The sequence below is a fragment of the Schistocerca piceifrons genome, chromosome 4, assembly GCF_021461385.2.
Source record: "Schistocerca piceifrons isolate TAMUIC-IGC-003096 chromosome 4, iqSchPice1.1, whole genome shotgun sequence".
Classification (NCBI taxonomy): domain Eukaryota; kingdom Metazoa; phylum Arthropoda; class Insecta; order Orthoptera; family Acrididae; genus Schistocerca; species Schistocerca piceifrons.
In genome coordinates this window covers 83,185,921-83,208,234 of record NC_060141.1, presented here as the reverse complement: position 1 = coordinate 83,208,234, position 22,314 = coordinate 83,185,921, and the positions used below count along the sequence as shown (strand labels likewise).

The following is a 22,314-nucleotide window of genomic DNA, read 5'->3' as shown; positions in this document are numbered from 1 at the left end:
CTTTTGATAAAACCTCAGCGTATCCATAAGTACATATACATTCTCCAGTCATACTGTCATCATGGAAGAATACTTTAATCATCCAATCATTGATTTGGATATTTATAATTTCGTAATTAGTGGGCATGACAAGACATCCTGTGAAACAGTACTAAATACTCTCTCCAAAAACTACTTAGAACAGATGGTTTGTAAACCCAAGAATGAGTGAAATATGTTAGATCTAATGGCAACAAATAGAACTGACCTTTTTGAGGATGGTCATGTTGAAACATATCCAGTGATTGTGAGGCTGCTGTAGCAGCTGTGATTGCCGTAGTACAAAGGGTCACAAAAAAAGTAAACAGGTATACATATTCAATAAAGTAGATAGAGACAGTTGTCTCATATCTTGGGGATGAACTTGGAATATTTAACTCTGTGCAGAAGCATGAAGATGAACTGTGGCCCAAGTTTAGAAGAATAGTTGACAAAACGTTGGATATGTATGTGCTGTGGAACAGTTAATGAATGGAGAGACCCTTCTAGCAAACAGGATTTAATGTCCCATTGACAAAAAAGGTCATTCAAGTCATGATATACAGTCACTAAAAGACAAGTAAATAAAATAAAAAACAAGCATAAAGCAGCAGATGGACAAATGCAAAATGCAAAGTGTTTGGTTGTCAAAACAACATAAAGAAAAAAATGAAAATAGGTCTAGAGATAGTTGTTGATTTGATGCAGCTCTCCATGCCACTCTATCATGTGCATACCTTTTCATCTCCTAATAACTACTGCAACTTACATCCTTCTCAATCTGCTTACTGTTTTCATCTCAGAGTCTCACACTGCAATTTTTAGCCCCCACACTGACCTCCAGTACTAAATTGGTGATCCTGTCATGTCTCAAAGTGTGTCCTATCAACTGATCCCATCTTTTGGTCAGATTGTGCCATAAATTTCTTTTCTCCCAAATTCTACTCAGCACCACCACAATAATTATGCAGTCTACCCACCTAATCTTCAGTATTCTTGTGTAGCACAAGACAAAGGTCCAATCTTTTTCTTTTTATCTTCCGAGAACTACTTCATGCGTTGGCTGATGGCCTGCCTCTGTTCACTTGACATCACTTTCCTGTGTTGTGAATTTTGTTGCTGGACAACAAATTTTCCAGTATTGATCAGTAGCCTGAAACTTTCCCTGTTGTGTATGGTATTTTTTGTGACATTAAGTTTTCTCAATTCCTTTCTTGTCTCTTCCAGCCATCCCATGCTGTTTTTTAATCTGAAAATGAAGCTTAAAAATTTTCATTGTTAGACTATTGTCATTCATTTTGTATATATGACTGTAAAATTTTAATCTCCTCTTTCTTATTGAATCTGTGGTTGTTTCTATAGAGATATCCGTTTCTCCTCTTCACCCATGTGGTATCTTTGTCTTTTGAGGCCCAAAAATTTTTCTGAGGATTTTCCTTTCTTTCCTTTGTAGCACTTCTTGTTCACTTCTTTTATTCATTGTTAGGCATTCAAATCTGTAAAGTGGTTCCAGTTTAATTACTGCAGCATAATGTTTAATTTTTGCCTGAAATGATACTGATCTTTTATTATATTGGTTTTGGGTGAGTTTGTATGCTAATTTCATTTTCTTTGATCTGTCCATACTTGTGATGTTATTTAACCCATTTGATTGTATCCATTCTTCTAACTCTTGTTGTTGATGTTTCCGTGTTGCGTTTGTGTATATTTTTCTCTGTTGTGTTTATCTTCAATGTATTCCATTTTCTCATATGATACTAGTAATCTGGTTTTAGCTGCAGTTTTGTGAAGTGTTTCTATCATTATCTTTGCATCTGTTTTGTCCTTAGAAATTACGGCAATATCATCAGCAAAGGCGAGACATTTCACCTCAAATCATTCTCTTCCTTCTCCTAGATGGATTCCTTCAATGTTTTTCTCTTTTAGTTCTTTATCCCACACTTGCATGACCTTTTCTAAGACCATATTGAAGAGAATTGGTGAGAGCCTATTGCCCTGTCAAAGTTGTGTGTTAATTCTGAAAGCTTCAGAAACTTCTCCTAGAAATTTAATTTTTGAAGTTGTCTCTGTGAGTGTCTGTTCGACTAATTATCTGGTTGTCAGTACTTGCTTCTTACAGTGTTAGGTACACTGTCTGGCTACAGTATTGTATGCTTTTTCTGAAATGAATGAATGTAATGACTGTGTTAAAGTTTCGCATTGTTCTGGTCCTGAGAATAGTTTTTGAGTTTAAAATTTGCTGTGAGCACAACCTATTTTGTCTGAACCCTCCTTGGTATTCACCAGTTGTGTGTTCTACTTGATCTTCTACCTGATTCAGTAGAGCTTTGGGCATAATTTTGTAGGCGACTGGATGTAGAGGTGTTGTTGTTGTGGTCTTCAGTCCTGAGACTGGTTTGATGCAGCTCTCCATGCTACTCTATCCTGTGCAAGCTTCTTCATCTCCCAGTACCTACTGCAACCTACATCCTTCTGAATCTGCTTAGTGTATTCATCTCTTGGTCTCCCCCTACGATTTTTACCCTCCACGCTGCCCTCCAATACTAAATTGGTGATCCCTTGATGCCTCAGAACATGTCCTACCAACCGATCCCTTCTTCTGGTCAAGTTGTGCCACAAACTCCTCTTCTCCCCAATCCTATTCAGTACCTCCTCATTAGTTATGTGATCTACCCATCTAATCTTCAGCATTCTTCTGTAGCACCACATTTCGAAAGCTTCTATTCTCTTCTTGTCCAAACTATTTACCGTCCATGTTTCACTTCCATACATGGCTACACTCCATACAAATACTTTCAGAAATGATTTCCTGACACTTAAATCTATACTCGATGTTAACAAATTTCTCTTCTTCAGAAACGCTTTCCTTGCCATTGCCATTCTACATTTTATATCCTCTCTACTTCGACCATCATCAGTTATTTTGCTCCCCAAATAGCAATACTACTTTACTACTTTAAGTGTCCCATTTCCTAGTCTAATTCCCTCAGCATCACCGGATTTAATTCGACTACATTCCATTATCCTCGTTTTGCTTTTGTTGATGTTCATCTTATATCCTCCCTTCAAGACACCATCCATTCCGTTCAACTGCTCTTCCAAGTCCTTTGCTGTCTCTGACAGAATTACAATGTCATCGGCGAACCTCAAAGTTTTTATTTCTTCTCCATGGATTTTAATACCTACTCCCAATTTTTCTTTTGTTTCCTTTACTGCTTGCTCAATATACAGATTGAATAACATCGGGGAGAGGCTACAACCCTGTCTTACTCCCTTCCCAACCACTGCTTCCCTTTCATGTCCCTCGATTCTTATAACAGCCATCTGGTTTCTGTACAAATTGTAAATAGCCTTTCGCTCCCTGTATTTTACCCCTGCCACCTTTAGAATTTGGAAGAGAGTATTCCAGTCAACATTGTCAAAAGCTTTCTCTAAGTCAACAAATGCTAGAAACGTAGGTTTGCCTTTCCTTAGTCTTTCTTCTAAGTTAAGTCGTAAGGTCAGTATTCCCTCACGTGTTCCAGTATTTCTACGGAATCCAAACTGATCTTCCCCGAGGTCGGCTTCTACTAGTTTTTCCATTCGTCTGTAAAGAATTCGTGTTAGTATTTTGCAGATGTGGCTTATTAAACTGATTGTTCGGTAATTCTCACATCTGTCAACACCTGCTTTCTTTGGGATTGGAATTATTATATTCTTCTTGAAGTCTGAGGGTATTTCGCCTGTTTCATACATCTTGCTCACCAGATGGTAGAGTTTTGTCAGGACTGGCTCTCCCAAGGCCGTCAGTAGTTCCAATGGAATGTTGTCTACTCCGGGGGCCTTGTTTTGACTCGGGTCTTTCAGTGCTCTGTCAAACTCTTCACGCAGTATCGTATCTCCCATTTCATCTTAATCTACATCCTCTTCCATTTCCATAATATTGTCCTCAAGTACATCGCCCTTGTACAGACCCTCTATATACTCCTTCCACCTTTCTGCTTTCCCTTCTTTGCTTAGAACTGGGTTTCAATCTGAGCTCTTTATGTTCATACAAGTGGTTCTCTTATCTCCAAAGGTCTCTTTAATTTTCCTGTAGGCAGTATCTATCTTACCCCTAGTGAGATAAGCCTCTACATCCTTACATTTGCCGTCTAGCCATCCCTGCTTAGCCATTTTGCACTTCCTGTCGATCTCATTTTTGAGACGTTTGTATTCCTTTTTGCCTGCTTCATTTACTGCATTTTTATATTTTCTCCTTTCATCAATTAAATTCAATATTTCTTCTGCTACCCAAGGATTTCTACTAGCCCTCATCTTTTTACCTACTTGATCCTGTGCTGCCTTCACTACTTCATCCCTCAAAGCTACCCATTCTTCTTCTACTGTATTTCTTTCCCCCATTCCTGTCAATTGTTCCCTTATGCTCTCCCTGAAACTCTGTACAACCTCTGGTTCTTTCAGTTTATCCAGGTCCCATCTCCTTAAATTCCCACCTTTTTGCAGTTTCTTCAGTTTTAATCTACATGTCATAACCAATAGATTGTGGTTAGAGTCCACATCTGCCCCTGGAAATGTCTTACAATTTAAAACCTGGTTCCTAAATCTCTGTCTTACCATTATATAATCTATCTGATACCTTTTAGTATCTCCAGGGTTCTTCCATGTATACAACCTTCTATCATGATTCTTGAACCAAGTGTCAGCTATGATTTAAGTTATGCTCTGTGCAAAATTCTACCAGGTGGCTTCCTCTTTCATTTCTTAGCCCCAATCCATATTCACCTACTACGTTTCCTTCCCTCCCTTTTCCTACACTCGAATTCCAGTCACCCATGACTATTAAATTTTCGTCTCCCTTCACTATCTGAATAATTTCTTTTGTTTCATCATACATTTCTTCAATTTCTTCGTCATCTGCAGAGCTAGTTGGCATATAAACCTGTACTATTGTAGTAGGTGTGGGCTTCGTATCTATCTTGGCCACAATAATGCGTTCACTAAGATGTTTGTAGTAGCTTACCCGCGTACCTATTTTCCTATTCATTATTAAACCTACTCCTGCATTACCCCTATTTGACTTTGTGTTTATAACCCTGTATTCACCTGACCAGAAGTTTTGTTCCTCCTGCCACCGAACTTCACTAATTCCCACTATATCTAACTTTAACCTATCCATTTCCCTTTTCAAATTTTCTAACCTACCTGCCCAATTAAGGGACCTGACATTCCACTTTCCGATCTGTAGAACGCCAGTTTTCTTTCTCCTGATAACGACATCCTCTTGAGTAGTCCCCGCCCGGAGATCCGAATGGGGGACTATTTTATCTCCGGAATATTTTACCCACGAGGACGCCATCATCATTTAATCATACAGTAAAGCTGCATGCCCTCGGGAAAAATTACGGCCGTAGTTTCCCCTTGCTTTCAGCCGTTCGCAGTACCAGCACAGCAAGGCCGTTTTGGTTATTGTTACAAGGCCAGATCAGTCAATCATCCAGACTGTTGCCCTTGCAACTACTGAAAAGGCTGCTGCCCCTCTTCAGGAACCATACGTTTGTCTGGCCTCTCAACAGATACCCCTCCGTTGTGGTTGTACCTACGGTACGGCTATCTGTATCGCTGAGGCACGCAAGCCTCCCCACCAACGGCAAGGTCCATGGTTCATGGGGGGGGATGTAGAGGTATGCCCCAGTAATTGTGGGTGTCTGTCCTGTCACCCTTCTTATATAGTTTCCAGTTGTCCAGTATTCTTTTTTTCTCCCAGCAGTCTTTAATAACCTCATAAATGGTTAAAGCTGCCCACTTCCCTCCCCGTTTCCACATCTCAGCTAATATGCCATCTTCACCTGGCACTCTGTTGTTTTTCAGCTGGCCAATGTGTTGTTCAGTTTGATGCAGTGATTGGGTTTCTGAAGGTGAGTTTTCCTTTCAAGGCTGTCTGAAAATTAGTTATGTTGGTTCCTCGCAGTTCAGAAGCTTTTTGAAGTATTTTGCTTGTAACTCACAGTTGTCTTTGTCGTTAGTAATCAGTTTGCCTGTTGAATCTTTTAAATGTAGGCTCATCAGCTTGTAACCTGTTATTTCTTCCTTGAAAACTGTGTAGAAGTTCCTAGTGTTATTCAGTCTAAAATTTGTAGCTATTTCCTCTAATCATTTGTTGTCATATTTCTGTTTCTCTGTTTGAATAATTTTTAGTGTCTGTTTTCTGATCTCAGGGAATGCATTCCAGTTTCTTTCCTTTTTGCAGGAGTTCCATTTTCTCGAAGCAGTTAGTCTATGCTCTGTCACTTCGTCACATGTCTTATTCCACCACCTCTGTTTCTGTCTTCTGTGTGGTTGTTGTAGTTCGTTCACTGTCTCTATGATTGCTTCTGTAATTTCATGCCAGTTTCTCATCTTCTTTGCATGAATTCATTCCTGTTCTCTGACAGAAACTTTGTGTCAATTCTATGGACTTTTTTAATTTTGTTGTTTGGTCTTTTAATTTGAAATTTGGCTTTGATTTTTGGTAAAATGTGGTTCAAATCTATGCCTATTCCTCTTCTGACCTGTGCGTTCATGATTTTGTCTATGGATTTGTTTGGTTATTGCCACAAGATCCAGTTGATATGAGCCGAAATGTTTATTAGGGGAAGACCAGGTCTTCTTTCTCCTTTGTAATTTCCTGAAAAAGGTTGACATTAGTTTTAAGTCAAATTGTCTGCATAAGTTGATGCCTTTCTCCATTCTTATTGGTGTGTTTGTGTGCAGGAATATTTCCTCGTATTTCTGTTCTCTGCCGATCTGTGCGTTGAAGTCTCATATGCGTAGTTGTACGTAGTGCTTTGGTATTTTTGGTGTTTCATTTTCTAGTGTCTCCTAAAATTGTTTGAATTTTACTGGATTTTTTTCTGTTGTCATTGTTGGTAGGTGCAGTGCATTTTTGATGGTATAGCCCTTGTTTGCTGGTCTAAATGAGAGAAGTGAGATTTGCTGTGATGGGGATGCAAAATTCGTTGTAGATTCTGTTTGACCATGAAAGCTGTTCAAAGCATAGTGACGTTCTGTTTATTCTTTATGGTCAGTTTTCCTTTATAGATCCAGTAGCCCTCTGATTCAAATTCCCGTATCTGGTTTCCTGAAGTGCTATTATGAGTATGTTGTGTCTGTTTAACACATTCGTCAATTGTTTAAGTTATCCAGTTTTGAGTAGGGTTTTGATGTTCAATGTGTGTAGCAGATGTTTCTTCGTAGGCCGTATGCGAGGTGTTCTAGGAAGCTCCAACTCTTCCTTACATGACATTCTAGGCTCACCAGACTCTGACGGCCTAGTTACATCACTATTTCCAGCGATGAAGGATTGTTTACCTCCTGGAGTACTTTTCTGTCCAGCGTTTACCATCATGTCTTGGTTGAAAGTAAATTAGGAACATGTTTGCCCGTCGATGTGATGTTACATCTTTGATCAAATCGTCAGATGGGTATTAGGAGGCCACCCAATATGGGAACAGACACCTTTATTACCTGACCACTTTGGTAAAAGATGCTATCAATTTTTGCAGCCACCGTCAACATGTAGGGAGACACTGATCACGTAGCCGCTTGTCGCAAGTCAGGTGCGATGTGGATTTTTGTTCTGCTTTTTGGGTTGCCTCTTCCGCTAGATCCGCCGTACTAAGGTCCTTCTTCTCCTCCTTTACTACTGTTGAGGTATCGTAGTCAGGAGAAAATGATTTGTCCACCTTCTTTGCTGTTGAGATTAATATTTTCAGTAAATCTATATTTGATGTTAACAAATTTCTTTTCTTACCATTGCCAATCTGTGTTTTATAATCTCTCTACTTCTGCCATCATCAGTTATTCTTCTGCCCAAATATCAAAACTCATCTGCTCTAAGTGTCTTGCTTCCTAATCTAATTCCCTCAGCAACAAATGATTTAATTAAACTACATTCCATTATCTTTGTTTTGCTTTTGGCGATGTTCACCTTAATACTCGCTTTGAGGCACTGTTCTTTCCATTCAGCTGCTCTTCCAAGTTCTTTGCATCTCTGACAAAATTACAATGCCACTGGCAAACCTCAAGTTTGCTCCAAATTTTTGTTTTTGTTTTCTTTACTGTTTGCTCCATGTATATATTGAATAACACTGGTGATAGGCTACAACCCTGTCTCATTCCCTTCTCAACTACTGCTTCCCTTTCATGCCCCTCGACTCTGATACCTGCTGTCCGGTTTCTGTATAAGTTGTAAATAGCCTTTTGCTCCCTGTATTTTACCCCTACTGCCTTTAGAATTTCAAAGAGAGTATTCCACTCAACATTGTTAAAAGCTTTCTCTAAATCTACAATTGCTATAAATGTAGGCTTGCCTTTCCTTAACCTATCTTCTAAGATAAAGTGTAGTGTCAGTATTGCGTCATGTGTTCCTACATTTCTCCAGAAGCCAAACTGTTCATCCCCAAGGTCAACTTCTACTAGTTTTTCCATTCTTCTATTAAGAATTCGTATTAGTACTTTACGCAATCACTACTTATTAAACTGATAGTTCAGTAGTATTCACACCTGTCAGCACCTGATTTCTTTGGAAGTGGAATTATTACATTGTTCTTGAAGTCTGAGGGAATTTCGCCAGTCTCATACATATTGCACAAAATATGGAAGAGTTTCGTATGGGTGGCTCTCCCACGGCTGACAGTAATTCTGATGGAATTCCCAGAGCCGTGTTTCAACCATCTCCCTTGCAGAAGCCTTCTATATATGCCTTCCACCTTTCAGCATTCTCTTCTTTGCTTAGGACCAGTTTACCATCTAAGCTCTTGATATTCATACAGCTGCCTCTCTTTTTCCCCAAAGGCCTCTTTAATTTTCCTCTAGGTATCTATCTTTCCCCTAGTGAAATGTACATCTAAATCCATACATTTGTCCTCTAGCCATTCCTGTTTATCCATTTCTCCACTTCCTGTCTCATTTGTTAGATATTAGTATTCCCTTTTGCTTGCTTCATCTGCTGCGTTTTTATGTTTTCTCCTTTTATAATGAAAGTCAGTATCTCCTGTGTTATCTGAGAATTTCTGTTAGGTCTTGTCGTTTTAACTATTTGATCCTCTCTTGTCTTGAACCTTCCTGGCAGATTGAAACTCGAACTCGGGACCTTTGCCTTTTGTGGGTAGAGCGGTAGAACACTTGCCCATGAAAACATTAAAACTGAACAAAGCCTAATGAAGTTCTTAACAGATTCTGTACAGTACATTGGAACCGGACATCCTCTCAGGTTGGTGACCTGTTCCAGAGGTGGGCATGTGCCAACAAAAGATATCTTGAATTTGACAGAACTCATTTCCATAGTGCTGATAATGCATTTCGTGGGATTTAGTAGTATTATTGATGATGGTATGTGCATTTTTCTGCAAAAGCTGACGTCACTGCCAATCATTATTGCTGGCAAAATAGAAGCCTAGGCTCCTTAGCACCTCATTTTTAAACCTCTGGAAAGTCTATGTAGCAATGCACAGGTCATTAGACATGTAGGGGAGTTTAAATAGTCCAAACAGTGTTGTGATATCCATTTTGTGTGTAACGTCAGAGTGCTACAAGGATATGGTTGTAGACCTCGACAAGATCCAGTATGGGAAATATAGTACCACTTGAAAAATTACAAGTGAAATCTCCAGTAGGTCACATCGGGTAGCAGTTGGGAATCATTCAAGTATTTATTGCGCTGTAATCACTGCACAGCCACCACCCAACTGACTTCTTTGCAACCAAGTGCAGCAGCAGTGCCCATGTGCTTTCTGTCAGCCATGTCACCTTTTTAGGACCGAGACATTGTTGTTGAGAGAAGACAGGGAGGCCTGCTGCAGTCCATGTATGGTGCACAATTGAGTGGCATGGGGGGGGGGGGGGGCGGTAGATCTGGCACACCAACTGGACGTGTAATACATGGAAATTCCATTAATAGGTGAGAGAATCCTGTGAGAAAATGCACACAGAACACTGCACTGAACCAACTGCCTGTTGATTTCTGTCTCGGATTTTTTGGCCGATGTTCGTCTGATGATTTTACTGGCGTTTCGTCAGGACGAGTGGCTGGCATTGTCAAAGCTTCACCCTCCATTGCTGGTGGTGAACTGGAGCCGAGCTCATGGCCGCAGACTATATGTACCTGGCGCGCCAACATCCGAGGGCCTCTGCGTGGTCATTTCTGGTACGATTCTCCTCTTGCTATCTGCAACGGTCGTTCGTTGCAGCATGGGAAGCCAGGATCTATTTATCTTAAAGGTTTATTCTTTCTTGTTGAAGCTATTCCTGTGTTTTTGTATTTCTGTAGCTTCTCTGAACAAGCAAGTGTGATAGTGCTTCTCTGCAGCAAATTTTACTACATGGTCAGTCTCACACAGTGCGTGCTCTGCCACAGCTGATATCTCCACCTGCCCCAACCTGCAATGTCGCTTATGTTCTTCGATCCTGGTATTGATTGATCATCCAGTCGTTCCAACATAAACTTTCCCACATATGCATGGTATGCGGTATATTCCCGACATTACAGTGGGTCCTTTTCTCCTTTGCAGATCTAATAAATCTTTGATTTTCTTTTTTTGGTTTGAAAATAGTCTTTATGCCGTGTTTGCGCAATATACGGCCGATTCTGTCCGTCACTCTGTGAATGTGTGGCAGAAAGGCCGTACCTGACATTTCTTTTTCCGATTTGTCTCTTCGCTGAGTGTTTGGGTCTATTACACTTCTAATATAGCTTGTGGAGTACCCATTGCCCCTCAGAACACTTTCCAGGTGTTGCATTTTGTGTCTGAGGTGCTTGACGCCTCTTTTGTGGTTCGAGGGGGGGGGGGGGGGGGTTGGTTGATAAGTTTGTGCCGTATTGGTCCATATGTGTCGGTTTTCAACACATGCTGTGTCCAAGGTTTTCGCTAACCCTTGTGACTAGCACATCTAGAAATGGTAGCTTTTTGTCCTTTTCTACTTCCATGGTAAATTTTATGTTGGTATGGAGGCTGTTCAAGTGTTTCAGAAGCCACCGACCTGTTCTTAACCATGGCTCTGCGCAACAGAAGTATCATCGACGTATCTGTACCACACCTCAGGTTTGCAAGTTGCTAGGTCCAGTGCCTTTGCTTCGAAATGTTCCGTGAAGAAGTTGGCCACTACTGGACTAAGAGCCCTACCCATGCCGATGTCTTCCAGCTGTTCATAGAAATTGCCATTCCGAGTGAAGTAGCTCGTGGTGAGACATGCATGAAAGAGCTTTGTGATGTTTTGTGGGGAAAATGGAACCAATGTGCTCCAGAGTGTCACTGAGTGGCTCTTTCATAAAGAAAGAAACAATATCAAAGCTGACCAGGATGTTGTTTAGCGCAAGTTTTAGTTTTCTCAGCTTCTTAATGAAATGTCGTGAATCCTTTATGTATGTGTCAGCTCGGCTCCAGTTCACCACCAGCGATGGAGGGTGAAGCTTTGACAATGCCAGCCACTTGTGCTGGTGAAACGTCAGTAAAATCATCAGACAAATGTCAGCCGAAGAACCTGAGACAGAAGTCAATAGGCAGTTTGTCAACAAGTGACCTCGAAAGCCTTAACAATTTTTTATCTAGGTATTCACTTTGTAAGGTGGCAGTCTTCTGATGCAGTCAGTCTTGCTCACAAGGAATTCTTACTGCTGATACAGCGGTTGTTGTTGCTGCTGCTGCTGCTGGGGCTGGCAAATCTGCAGTTGCAGCTTTGCATTCAGCTCCTCCAAATTTGCTTCTGATTATGGCAGGCCTCCAATGTTCATATATCTCATTGACTTTTTGTTCACATACTATGCACTTGCAAAGTATCCATTCTTGTGTTGGGGCTGCCACCTATAAGTTATCGTTTATTCGTGTAACTTTATACGCAATAGCACTTAAAACTAACATCCAGCTGGATCACTACATAGATACAGGCAGGCATTCATACCACAGGTAGTCTGACGTGGTACTGGGTAAATCCCTGCTCTGATATTTCTGTTTCCTGATGTGGAAGTGTGGCATGCCAAGTTGCTGCTGAGCTCTTGAACAAAGTACTGTGCCGAGTGTTTGGAAGAAAGCACAGGTCACACATGTTAAGAAAAGTGATTGTTAAAACTGCCACTAATTATTATTGACATCCGGCTGTTGTAGAATCTTAAAACATATTCTGGGCTCAAATGTAATAAGGTATCTCAAACAGAATAGGCTCTCTATGCCAGCTGTCCAGATAGCCATACCATAGGTGCAACCACAACGGAGGGGTATCTGTTGAGAGTTCAGACAAATGTGTCTTTGCTGAAGAGGGGCAGCAGCCTTTTCAGTAGTTGAGGGGCAACAGTCTGAATGTTTGACTGATCTGGCTTTTTAATATTAACCAAAACGGCCTTGCAGTGCTGGTACTGAAAGCGGCTGAAAGCAAAGGGAAACTACAGCCGTAATTTTTCCCGTGGGCATGCAGCTTTACTGTATGGTTAAATGATGATGGCGTTCACATGGGTACAGTATTCCAGAGGTAAAATAGTCCCCCATTCGGATCTCTGGGCGTGGACTACTCAGGAGGACATCGTTATCAGGAGGAAGAAAACTGACACTCTACAGATTGGAGTGTGGAATGTCAGATCCCTTAATTGGGCAGGTAGGTTAGAAAATTTAAAAAGGGAAATGGATAGGTTAAAGCTAGATATAGTGGGAATTAGTTAAGTTCGGTTGCAGGGGGAACAAGACTTCTGGTCAGGGGAATACAGGGTTATAAATACAAAATCAAGCAAAATCAGACACGAAGCCCACACCTACGACAGTAGTACAAGTTTATATGCCAACTAGCTCTGCAGATGACAAAGAGATTGAAGAAATGTATGATGAGACAAAAGAAATTATTCAGATAGTGAAGGAAGGTGAAAATTTAATAGTCATGGGAGACTGGAATTCAGTAGTAGGAAAAGGAAGAGAAGGAACAGTAGTAGGTGAATATGGAATGAAGGTAAGGAATGAAAGAGGAAGCTGCCTGGTAGAATTTTGCACAGAGCAAAATTTCATCATAGCTAACACTTGGCTTAAGAATCATGAAAGGAGGTTGTACACATGGAAGAGACTGGAGACACTGGAAGGTTTCAGATAGATTATAGTATGGTAAGGCAGAGATTTAGGAATCAGGTTTTTAAATTGTAAGACATTTCCAGGGGCAGATGTGGACACTGACCACAATCTATTGGTTATGAACTGTAGATTAAAACTGAAGAAACTGCAAAAAGATGAGAATTTAAGGAGATGGGATCTGGATAAACTGAAAGATCCAGAGGTTGTAGAGAGTTTCATAGAGAGCATTAGGGAACAATTGACAAGAACAGGGGGAAAAATACAGTAGAAGAAGAATGGGTAACTTTGAGTGGTGAAATAGTGCAGGCAGCTGAGGATCAAGTAGGTAAAAAGACGAGGGCTAGTAGAAATCCTTGGGTATCAGAAGCGATATTGAATTTAATTGATGGAAGGAGAAAATATAAAAATGCAGTAAACAAAGCAGGCAAAAAGGAATACAAATGTCTCAAAAATAAGACTGACAGAAAGTGCAAAATTGCTAAGCAGGGATGGCTAGAGAACAAATGTAAGGATGCAGAGGCATATATCACTAGAGGTAAGGTGGATACTGCCTACAGGAAAATTAAAGAGACCTTTGGAGAAAAGAGAAGCACTTGTATGAATATCAAGAGCCCAAATGGAAAACCAGTTATAGCAAAGAATGGAAAGCAGGAAGGTGGAAGGAGTATGTAGAGGGTCTATACAAGGGTGATGTACTTGAGGGCAATATTAGTGAAACGGAAGAGGACGTAGATGAAGATGAAATGGGAGATATGATACAGTGTGAAGAATTTGACAGAGCACTGAAAGACTTAAGTTGAAACAAGGCCCCAGGATTAGACAACATTCCATTAGAACTACTTCTAGCCTTGGGAGAGCCAGTCCTGACAAAATTCTACTGTCCGGTGAGCACGATGTATGCGACAGGCGAAATACCATCAGACTTCAAGGAGAGTATAAAAATTCCAGTCCACAGAAAGCAAGTGTTGACAGGTGTGAAAATTACCAAACTATCATTTTAATGTCATGGCTGCAAAATACTAACACAAATTCTTTACAGACGAATGGAAAAACTGATAGAAACTGACCTTGGGGAAGATCAGATTGGATTGCGTAGAAATGTTGGAGCATGTGAGGCAACACTGACCCAATGACTTATCTTAGAAGATAGATTAAGGAAAGGCAAACCTACATTTCTAGCATTTGTAGACTTGGAGAAAGCTTTTGACAATGTTGACTGGAATACTCTCTTTCAAATTCTGAAGGTGGCAGGGGTGAAATACAGGGAGTGACAGGCTATTTACAATTTGTACGGAAACCATATGGCAGTTATGAGAGTCGAGGGGCATGAAGGGGAAGAAGTGGTCGAGAAGGGAGTGAGACAGGGTTGCAGCCTATCCCTGATGTTATTCAGTCTTTTATTGAGCAAGCAGTAAAGGAAACAAAAGAAAAATTTGGAGTAGGAATTAAAATCCATGGAGATGAAATAAAAACTTTCCTGTTTTCCAACGACATTGTAATTCTGTCAGAGACAGCAAAGAACCTGGAAGAGCAGTTGAACGGAATGGACAGTGTCTTGAAAGGAGGATATAAGATGAACATCAACAAAACCAAAATGAGGATAATGGACTGTAGTCGAATTAAATCCGGTGATGCTGAGGGAATTAGATTAGGAAATGAGGCACTTAAAGTAGTAGATGAGTTTTGCTATTTGGGGAGCAAAATAACTAATGATGGTTGAAGTAGAGAGGATATAAAAAGTAGACTGGCTGTGGCAAGGAAAACGTATCTGAAGAATAGAAATTTGTTAACATAGAGTATAGATTTAAGTGTCATGAAGTCTTTTCTGAAAGTATTTGTATGGAGTGTAGCTGTGTATGGAAGTGAAACATGGACAGTAAATAGTTTAAACAAGAAGATAATAGAAGCTTTCGAAATGTGGTGCTACAGAAGAATGCCATAGATTAGATGGGTGGATCACATAACTAATGAGGAGGTACTGAATAAAATTGGGGAGAAGAGGAATTTGTGGCACAAATTGACTAGAAGGAGGTATTGGTTGGTAGCATACGTTCTGAGGCATCAAGGGATCATCAGTTTAGTATTAGAGGTAAGTGCGGAAGTGAAAATTGTAGAGGAAGACCAAGAGATGAATACACTAAACAGATTCAGAAGAATGTAGGTTGCAGTAGTTACTCAGAGATGAAGAAGCTTGCACAGAGTAGAGTAGTGTGGAGAGCTGTGTCAAACCAGTGTCAGGACTGAAGACCACAACAACAACATGCCAACAAACATGGATTTCAAAATCATACATCTTGCAAACTCAATTTGCACATTTTTTATGTGACATTCTGAAAACTGTAACCAGGTTGATGCAGTATTCCTTGACTTCTGAAAATCATTTGGCTCTGTACCACACCATACACTAATCCTTAATAACAAAAGGTATGATCTTGTGGGGTACTGAACAAATTTTGTGACTGGATTGATGATTTCATGGTAGAGAGAATTCAGCATGTTATTTTTGATGGAGGGTCACCAACAGATGCAGAAATAACTTCAGGAATGTCTAGGGGTGTATATTAATAATAACCAGACTTTGGTAGATGATACAGTAATTTATTATAAAATACTGCCTGAAAAAGTTGCAGTAATATTCAGTTACATCTAGATAAGATGCTGAGTGATGCAAAGTCTGGCAACTCTTAAATGTTCTGTTATGTAACATTTTGCACTTAACAACAGTCAAACCACATGCTATTTTATGTTTATGATGTCTGTGAGTCACAATTGGAATCTGTTGCGCTCATACAAATACCTGGGTGTAATAATATGAAATGCAGTTATTATATTTGCTTAGTCATAGGCAGGCGCGGCTCGTAATTAAAGGCTCTGAGGCGGAGCCGCCCCAAAATATATGTTAAAGTAAATTTCGCAAGAACGTATTACATAATTTAAATTATCAGGACGAATTTCGTATATTTCCCATTCCGATTAAAATAACGACGTTCAACGTTTTTGGAACTGTTTGTATCGATGAATGTTTTCCGAACGGTTAGTAGTGTTTAGGCTGCGCCTTGGAAAGTCCGTAAGCTGCGTGTATTAGCGGTTTAGGGGCGTGGCTTCTACATAGCATTGCTCGTTATGGGCGATCCGAAGGCTCAGAGCTTGCAGCCTAAGGGTGTTATACCAACCACCACACGTTTTTCACGTTCCACTATCTATGTAATAAAGGAATGTAGAGTGGCCGAAACTTCGCTATCCAATATCTGTCTCTGCACATCTCTACTACGCCTCGATGCGTCATTAATCGACGTTTAGTATTTTTGTTTTGATAATGTTTTACATAGTAGTTTTGTTTCTGCCATTGGCTATTGTAACCACATTTAGAGTAAGTTTGCAAATATCCCGCCAGAGTGCACTAGACTACAGTAACATAACAGTACTGCCATCTAGCGAGAGTTTCGTAAGTGATTAGAGGACAAAGCGCGCGAAATTTGTCCCGTTACTTTATTTTCCGTGCATGCTGATGCTGACTGCTTTTGTTGACACCGTGTGATATTAGCAAGTTTCTATTTCGGAGTTTATTTTGCAAGATTTTAGTGAGTTTTACTTCCTTGTGAATATCTGCGAATTACGGCGAGTGTGAAACCAGCGCAACATGAATTCAGTGTGCAATTTAATAGGTAAAAGCTTGGAACACGGCCACAGGATGAAAGTGAAAGAACTTGGTGCACCCAGACCCGATCTAACGATCAATCAAGAACAGAAACAGTGTAAATCTAGGCAAGGATACAAACGCAGTTTTAATAGAGCAATGTACGATGCAGCTGAGTGGTTGTGTGGTTGTGAAGTGAAAAACGCATTTTTCTGTTTCACCTGTCTTCTTACAAATAGTACTGATAGTGCCTGGACTGAAACTGGTATCGCTGACTTAAAGAATTTTCACGCAAAGGTGAAAAAACATAATTCCAGCGAAAAACATTTAAATGGGTTCATTGAGTTTTCAATGCTAGGGAAAGTGGACATTATGTGCCAATTAGACAGTGCTTACCGCCGTAATATAAAGATATATAATGAAAATGTATCAAAAAATCGGTATATTCTGGGTAAACTGATAGACTGTATTAAATTTTGCGGCAAATTCGAGCTTGCCTTAAGGGGCCACGATGAAACAGAAGATTCCAAAAACCCAGGAATTTTTCGAGGATTAGTCAGTCTTATGGCAGAACTGGACTGCGTCTTGAAGCAGCACATTGAGAAATCAGAAAACCGTGTTTTCTTAGGCCTATCGAAGACAATTCAAAATGAACTCCTGGAATCAATTTATGAGGTGTGCCTTAATCTCATCAAGAGTGAACTGTCGAAGGCAAACTTTCTCGCAATAGAAGTTGATGAAACTACTGACTGTGCAGATTTGTCACAATTGGTCCTAATAATTCGCTATGAGCTACTGGGACAAATAAATGAAAGATTTATTTCCTTTGTACGCCCAAAAAGTCACAGTGCAGACGATGTAACTGCAGCTGTTCTCTGCGAGCTAGAGAAAATGAATGTACAAGAAACACCTGAAAAACTGATAGCTCAGTGTTACGACGGTGCTCCTGTTATGAGTGGCCATAAAAGTGGAGTTCAAACTAGAATTAGAGAAGTGTACAGGAATGCTCACTTTATTCACTGTTACGCCCATCAGTTAAATTTAATTGTTGAACGTTGTGTGACGGGCAATAAACAAGTGCGGATCTTCTTTAGCAACTTGGAAGGAATTTCCACCTTTTTTTCACGGTCTTCTAGCCGTACAGCCATTCTTGACGAAGTAGTGAAGAAGCGTATTCCTACCTGTCCTCAGTCCATCAGATGGAATTTTAAATCACGGAGCGTAACCACTGTGTACAAATACCAAAAGGAAATTGTTGAGTGCCTAGAAAGAATTATTGATGATGATGCCAGTGATTACAAGACAATAAACAAGGCCACGGGACTGAAGGGTTTCCTGCAAGACGAAGATTTCCTCTTCTGGTTAAATTTTTTTAATACAGTCATGCCTCACTGTGACATTCTCTTTAATCAACTGCAGCAGAGGAATATTGATGCAGTGAAAACTGTTGAATATGTTTCGCACTTTGCAGATTCTGTCCAGCAAGTTAGGGCCTCACTTGAAACTGACGATCTCTGGGAACAGGTAGAACCAACTGCAAAACGGGGACGTTTCACAGAATCAAGAATAGTGTGTGCACGAAACGTTTGCGACCTCATCACAACTCAGATCAGAGAACGATTCAGTTTCAATGATCACTTATCGATTGCACAGCTGTTTGATCCATCGTTGTTTGCAAAACATCAAACTATTTTTCCGGAAAAAGAGTTTAAAATAGCTGTTAATTTGTTCAATTTACACTCTTCTGATCTACGTCATGAGCTGAACGTGTTGTACAGCCGAAAAGATTTTATGAAGGCGTCAGGTGCTTTGACCTTGTTGAACTGTCTTTACGATAACAATCTGGCTAAAGCTTTTCCTGAAAGTGTAAAACTTCTGCAAATAATAGTAACATTCCCTATGACGACCGGCGAGGCAGAACGCTGCTTCTCGACGTTAAAGCGAGTGAAAACATTCATGCGCAACACTATGAATGAGGACAGACTTTGTGCGCTTGCAATGTGTTCCCTAGAAAAAGAATTATTGAATCGGCCAAATTTCAATGAAATGGTCATAGACCACTTTGCTGCGCAGAAGGGGAGACGAGCTGACTTCGTCTATAAACAAATGAATTGAGGTAAGCAAAAGTGCATTCATAATTGATAAGAGGTAATTCTTTATATTAAGTCCTACTTAGCCTATTAAGTGAAGTGGATAAAAAAGTGTAATGTCATGTTTAGCCAGTCATAAACGTGATGACATTTTCCGAAACGAATCACTTTTGGTACCGGTACAGTGTGTTGCGCTACAGTGTCACATTTTGTGTACTTTAGCACAACAAACCGTACTAAAAATGACGTATTTTGGAGAGATCTTTAGTGCGCTATTTCATATAAATGCATATTTTCATAATACACAATAAATACGAACTGTTCGCTTCTCAAACATGCGAAATAATATGGCAGTTGCACGGATTGCTCATGCCACCCAATCACAGCACAAGACTTGTGACGTCACGAAAACATTACAGTATCGTCATGCGAACTCGTAAACTTCGAGCTTTGGAGGTTAACCACAATAAACGCCTTACGTTTAGTACTGAAAACACCAAAAATATTAAGCAACCGCAAAGTTAACATTCATCGCATTAAAGATCTCTCCAAAACGCGTCTTTTCATATGATTTGCTGCAGTGTCAGAATATGTAATGATGACGTATAAAAACACTAACCAAAGATTTTAATTCGAAGTTAGCTTTTAATCATATTTAATACCTGATTATAGAAGATACAGTACGTAAAATTATGGGTAGAGAGTGATCTGCCACCCCCCTCCCCCTGAATTTTTAGTTGTTTATGTCAGACTAATCTGTAGTGTAACCCGAGGTCTATGTTGGCTCCAATCGATAAATGCCGCAGCCTTCCCCAATATAGAAACCACGAGCCGCGCCTGGTCATAGGTAAAGCTGATGGTAGACTTCGATCTTATGGTAGGATACTGGGAAATACAATGAGTCTTACAAGGAAGACTGTCTGGAAAAAGAGTTGTATGACCTGTCCTAAACTGCTGTTCAGGTGTCTGGGACTTATACCAAATAGGGCTGATGGTGGTAGGGAATGTTGAACATACTGAAAGATGGGCAGCATGAATGGTGAGAGATTTATTTGATTGATGGGAGAGCGTCATTGATATAATGATAGATTTGAACTGGCAAACACTTGAAGATGACACGAACTGCCCCATGAAAGTACACGAGATGTACACCCTCCCATGCACACTACAGTGGTGTATGCAGAGAATGGATATGAGTGTAAGTGAAAATTTAAGAATGAAGTGGTGGAAGAAAATTTAGAAAGGAACAAATAATGTGCAGCAGAAAAAAATCCTGTTTAGGTCTTAATGCGCAAAGAACCACGAACAGGGCACATTCCTTTTTATTGAATTTCAAAGTGGTTGTGTGAAAGAAGGAAACAAATAAATTCCATAGTGTCATCATTAGTACACCATGTATTTTTAACAGGGCAGTGTATGCTATCAGTGATTAAGTTTTTTATGATCCAGTATGCCAAACAGTTTTCCTAACAGTTGGTATCTAACATGAAAATGTCACTTTTTTATGATGCCATCAGATCTTTTGTGAGTGTTACTTCAGCAAACATGTCTTGCCTACATTCAGTGTAAGTTTAATTTTTAACTGGCAGTTTTAGATTGTGTAATATGTACCTTCATAAATTTGTAAATTTTTAAAAGGAAGAAGTATAACTTGTTATATTATCAGTTGATGACAGAGTAATTTTCAACTTAAGTACTGAAGCAAGTTTTACCATTTAGAGTTATTATTCCACTTTACAATTTTAGATTTTGCTTTTTCACCTTCATCTTTCTTATTTGTGGCGTCTTCACTCTGCTTAATATTTTATTTGTTTTTGTTTCAAATTTTGTATGTAGACTGTGCTGTTGAAAAGTTGCCACTGCGAAGAAGAGATGGAGCACGTGTTATAGATGGCAGCAAGCATGCTCACAAGGTGACCTATGATCAAGATGAAACAGTATACTTAAAACGACCTGAAGGAATTGAAAGACAGTTCAGACAGAAATGTAAAAAGTAAGTTAATTTATAAATTAAATCAAAATATGAATGCCAGGTCTTATTTGTTACAAGAGAGGAGCATCCACTTACCAGATGTTAAGACAGAACAGTTGGAGGAAGGCTACAAAGATCATCCAATGGGTTGCACAGTAGACTCATAATTTGGTGAGGAGGGGTTCAAATCTCCATCCAACCCTCCTGTCTTATGTTTCTTGTTGTTTTCGTAAACTGATCCAGGCATACTGTGTGGCAGCATTGTTCATTTGGAAAGAACACATCCAATGCCCTTCCCAATCTTTGTTCGGACACTGTGCACAATCTTTAGTGATTTTGTCACCAAAGAGATGTTAAACTCTAATCCTCCTTCCTTCTTGATTCAAGCAAGAATGAAAGACTCACAAATGAAAACAGTTATTTAATTGGTACATTTGGAACACTTAATTAGTTCCTTTATCAGTAGATCATAGTTTCAGATAGAAGTGGAATCAGAAATTGTGTGATGCACAGTTGTTGGAGAGAAAGCAAAATCACTAGAAACTCCATTTCAGGGTTGGCACAGAATATTAAAAATAAGTTAAAATCAAGCTATGGAAAATACAGAGTTGAAAAATAAGTTAGTTCTTTGTCTCAAATTCTTCAATTCTCAGTCGACAGCTGGATGGTTCTCCCGTGCTGAAATATTGGCAGAGGAGATTAATTGGATTCTACTGCATCCCTTGATTTATTGAGCACTACACTGTGAAAAAATGAAAAATTGTAAATTATATGAATAAAATACATAGCTTGTTGGACAGTAATAAACATTCTCAAATTTATTACGTATGTGTCACCTTCCTGGACAATATTTGTCTTGTTAAGGCATATGAGGGTGAGCACCACATGGTTCAAAACTAAGATTCCTTGTCCACTTTACAAGTTTAACATGTCATCAGCATTCTACACCAAAAATTCCTTAGTAGGCATCTACATCTTTATGGTTACTCTGCAATTCACACTTAAGTGCCTGGCCGAGGGTTCATCGAACCATTTTCATACTACTTCTCTACCATTCCACTCTCGAATGGCGCATGGGAAAAAGGAACACCTAAATCTTTCTGTTCGAGCTCTGAGTTCTCTTAGTTTATTATGATGATCATTTCTGCCTACGTAGGTGGGTGTCAACAAAATATTTTCGCATTTGGAAGAGAAAGTTGGAGATTGAAATTTCGTAAATATATCTCGCTGGAAAGAAAACTCCCTTTGTTTCAGTGACTGCCACCCCAACTCGCGTATCATATCAGTGACACTCTCAACCCTATTACACGATAACATGAAACGAGCTGCCCTTCTTTGCACTTTTTCGATGTCCTCTGTCAATCCTACCTGGTAAGGATCCCATACCATGCAGCAATATTCCAGCAGAGGACGGACAAGTGTAATGTAGGCTGTCTCTTTAGTGGGTTTGTCACATCTTCTAAGTGTTCTGCCAACAAAGTGCAGTCCTTTTTCGCCTTCCCCCACAATATTATCTATGTGGTCTTTTCAATT

At 39.8% G+C, this 22,314-nt stretch overlaps 1 protein-coding gene across 1 annotated transcript in view; it reads left to right on the top strand.

Annotated features, from left to right (window-relative positions):
* LOC124794735 (STING ER exit protein) overlaps positions 1 to 22,314 on the top strand; it is a 41,895-nt gene that overhangs the window by 1,273 nt on the left and 18,308 nt on the right. The window contains exon 2 of the mRNA XM_047258335.1: positions 20,646 to 20,802. Coding sequence (XP_047114291.1) covers positions 20,646 to 20,802 — 157 coding nt within the window. The remainder of the gene's footprint in view (positions 1 to 20,645; positions 20,803 to 22,314) is intronic.